Below are 2,445 nucleotides of genomic sequence, written 5' to 3' on the forward strand. Positions count from 1 at the left end.
GTGACACAGCTACAGGAATCGAAACCAAGTCCTCTGACATGTCCCCCAGGGCATGGTACGGCAGCTTGAAAGGACCAGGGAAGGGTGAAACTCATTTCTATAGTTTCAGTCATTCCTTGGACGGGTTACAGGCCTCAGAATCCTGCCTTTTCCAATAGCATTAAAATAATACAAGTTAAAACCCCAAGAACCTAAAAAGTTCTAACCCATCATCTTCAGAGCTGTAAGAAGCCAAAACTGATGCACTTCCTAACAGTGTCAATCATCCCAAAGTCCTCGTTTCAGTCCCAAAAGAGCGTTTTGTAATAGTGAAGTAGCACCCGGTTCAGGCTGTATGCTGATGTGTCACCTTCTCAGACGTGAACTCCTGAGCACATCGTGTGGTCACCTCGTGTCACCCCGAGAGGGGCTGCGTGAGCCCTGTGTCCGTAAGTTGTTCTTTTAAGGAAAGGTGCTGGAGCCATTATTGCGGTACGATCAGTTGGTATTCTGTGGTTAGAGCCTGAAGGGTGCAGGAGTTGTCCACTGGCAGGGGGAGGATTTAAGAACCGAGCATCTTCCCCCAACCCCATAATAGGAAGGGATGGGGCTAGAGTCATGCAGATGTTGCTGGTCTGAGGACCGCTGCTCACCAAGCTTCTGGTGGCAGAACTGGAACTGGAGAGGCGAGAAGGAAGATCAGGTTCTAGTAGCCAAGTTTGGCCAGGTGCAAGCCCACTTTGCTGCCCCTCATCCTGGGATTTTAAGCATTTGCAGCAGCAAATTCCAACACAGGCACCGCCAACAACAAATGCCACAAATACAGACCCAACGAGAAGGAACGGCAGGTACACGGGCACTGAAAAAGGAAGAGTGACATTAGCCAACCCTCCACCCGTGGCGTATTGCAGGTTATATTCTGTTCTTCATTCCTTAAGGTATGCATGCACCAGGGAGCAGGCCAGAGGAGTTTTACTCTCAACTCTTGCTGCTGCAAGATTAATTGGCAATTGCTAGGTAGGCTCATTTGAAAAAAAAGCCTGAACTACAGAGGGTCAGACCAGTCAGTCCTATCACATCTACCGTTAATACCCATACAAGAGCCGTTCCAGTACTCAGATGTCACAGCTACTGTTCACTTGTGCATAATTAAGTAGAAAATCAGACTTGTAACCAAGTTTTACAGTTAGTATCTAAACCGCTGTCGGGTTGCCCGTGCAATCTGGGTTTGAGGGCTACAAGTGTTTTTACAAGCCAGAACTTAAAGGTCTTAAAAGGCATCCCCGTGCATTAACAGAACAGGTTAGCAACACGTATATTCCACCAGGGATTAAAACATTAGAGGTGTTACCAGATTACATTGTTAGTAGTTCAGAGGCTTTTCTAAGAGTAGGACTGACAGAAAAGCCTTTTGAGTGAAGCCCTGGGTTATTCCCTCTTCCCAGGGAAGGGAACTGAGTGGCTCTGGCCCCTGCAGCCGCCAAAATAAGTGCCGCGCTAGGGCTCCGCGCCTTCCCGCTGCGGTGGCTACAGCTTGGAGCTCTGAAGGGCAGAGAAGCAAAGGACGCGGCCGATGCCAAGGGGGATGGAGAGAAGAAAGCCCATCTGATGTGACACCCCCCCCCCCCTCCCTCCCCATCTGCTAGAGGGACGGGGAGCTTACCTGGCACTGGAGGCCTGGGGCTGGGCTGCTGGTGGTCACTGGGGCAGCGGCCCTGGTCCAGGCGGGCTTCTCTGGACGAGCAGCAGTAGCGCAAGCTGCAGGTCCCGCAGCACAGGGTGGCCTCAGGGCCATCGTAGCGCTCGGGGCACTGGAAGCCGCGGTGCCAGCGCTGCGGGCCGCCAGCCCAGCCGTGGCAATACTCCCCAGCCCGCCCAGGCCCGCAGTGCAGGGCCAGCACCAGCCCCAGGGCACAGAGAGCCCCCCTTGCCATGGTGGGTCACGCAGAGGGGGGGGGGGTGTCTCGCCTCTCTAGCCACTTGGCCCAAACTGACCTTTTTTTTTTTTTTTTTTTTTTTTTTTATCCCGCGCTTCTTATTTTAAAGGCGAGGCACAGCCCACCCCAGGCAGCTGGAGTGCAGTGCTCCCAGACCACCAGCTGCCCACCAAGGCACTGCCTAAGCTCCTGTTTCAGGAGGTTTTATCTCTCGGCCTGTGACCTGCCTCTAATCCCCTCTCTCAAAGAAGACCCCACTAATTGAAAACCATTTGCAGCTACTCCCGTCCTTCCCTCCTGCAGGGAGCAGCCACCGGTTCCTGCTGGAGACAGCACATCTCACGCTCATGGCGAGGCATTTCCACCACATTTCCACCAGCACCAAACCCTTAGCAAGGCTAAGGAGCGCAGGATACGGAAAGCCCACCGCCATCCTGGTACCAAAGCTCCATTCCTTCAGGGGCTCGGCCGTAGCTGAAGTGTCAGAGGTGGGAGGCCGGGGACTGAGCTGGGGACAACACCTGATGAC

The 2,445-nt window shown here is 53.5% G+C and overlaps 1 protein-coding gene across 1 annotated transcript; it reads right to left on the minus strand.

Annotated features, from left to right (window-relative positions):
* Positions 1 to 353: 353 nt before the first annotated feature.
* Positions 354 to 1,913, minus strand: LOC104357127 (protein shisa-1-like). The gene is made up of 2 exons (XM_032983411.2): positions 1,667 to 1,913; positions 354 to 874 (listed from the first exon to the last, which is right to left on the minus strand). The coding sequence occupies exons 1-2, from the start codon at positions 1,911 to 1,913 to the stop codon at positions 354 to 356; spliced, it is 768 nt and encodes a 255-aa protein (XP_032839302.1).
* Between the last annotated feature and the right edge of the window lie 532 nt (positions 1,914 to 2,445).

Source organism: Tyto alba, unplaced genomic scaffold (genome assembly GCF_018691265.1).
Source record: "Tyto alba isolate M040663 unplaced genomic scaffold, T.alba_DEE_v4.0 Super-Scaffold_5, whole genome shotgun sequence".
NCBI lineage: Eukaryota > Metazoa > Chordata > Aves > Strigiformes > Tytonidae > Tyto > Tyto alba.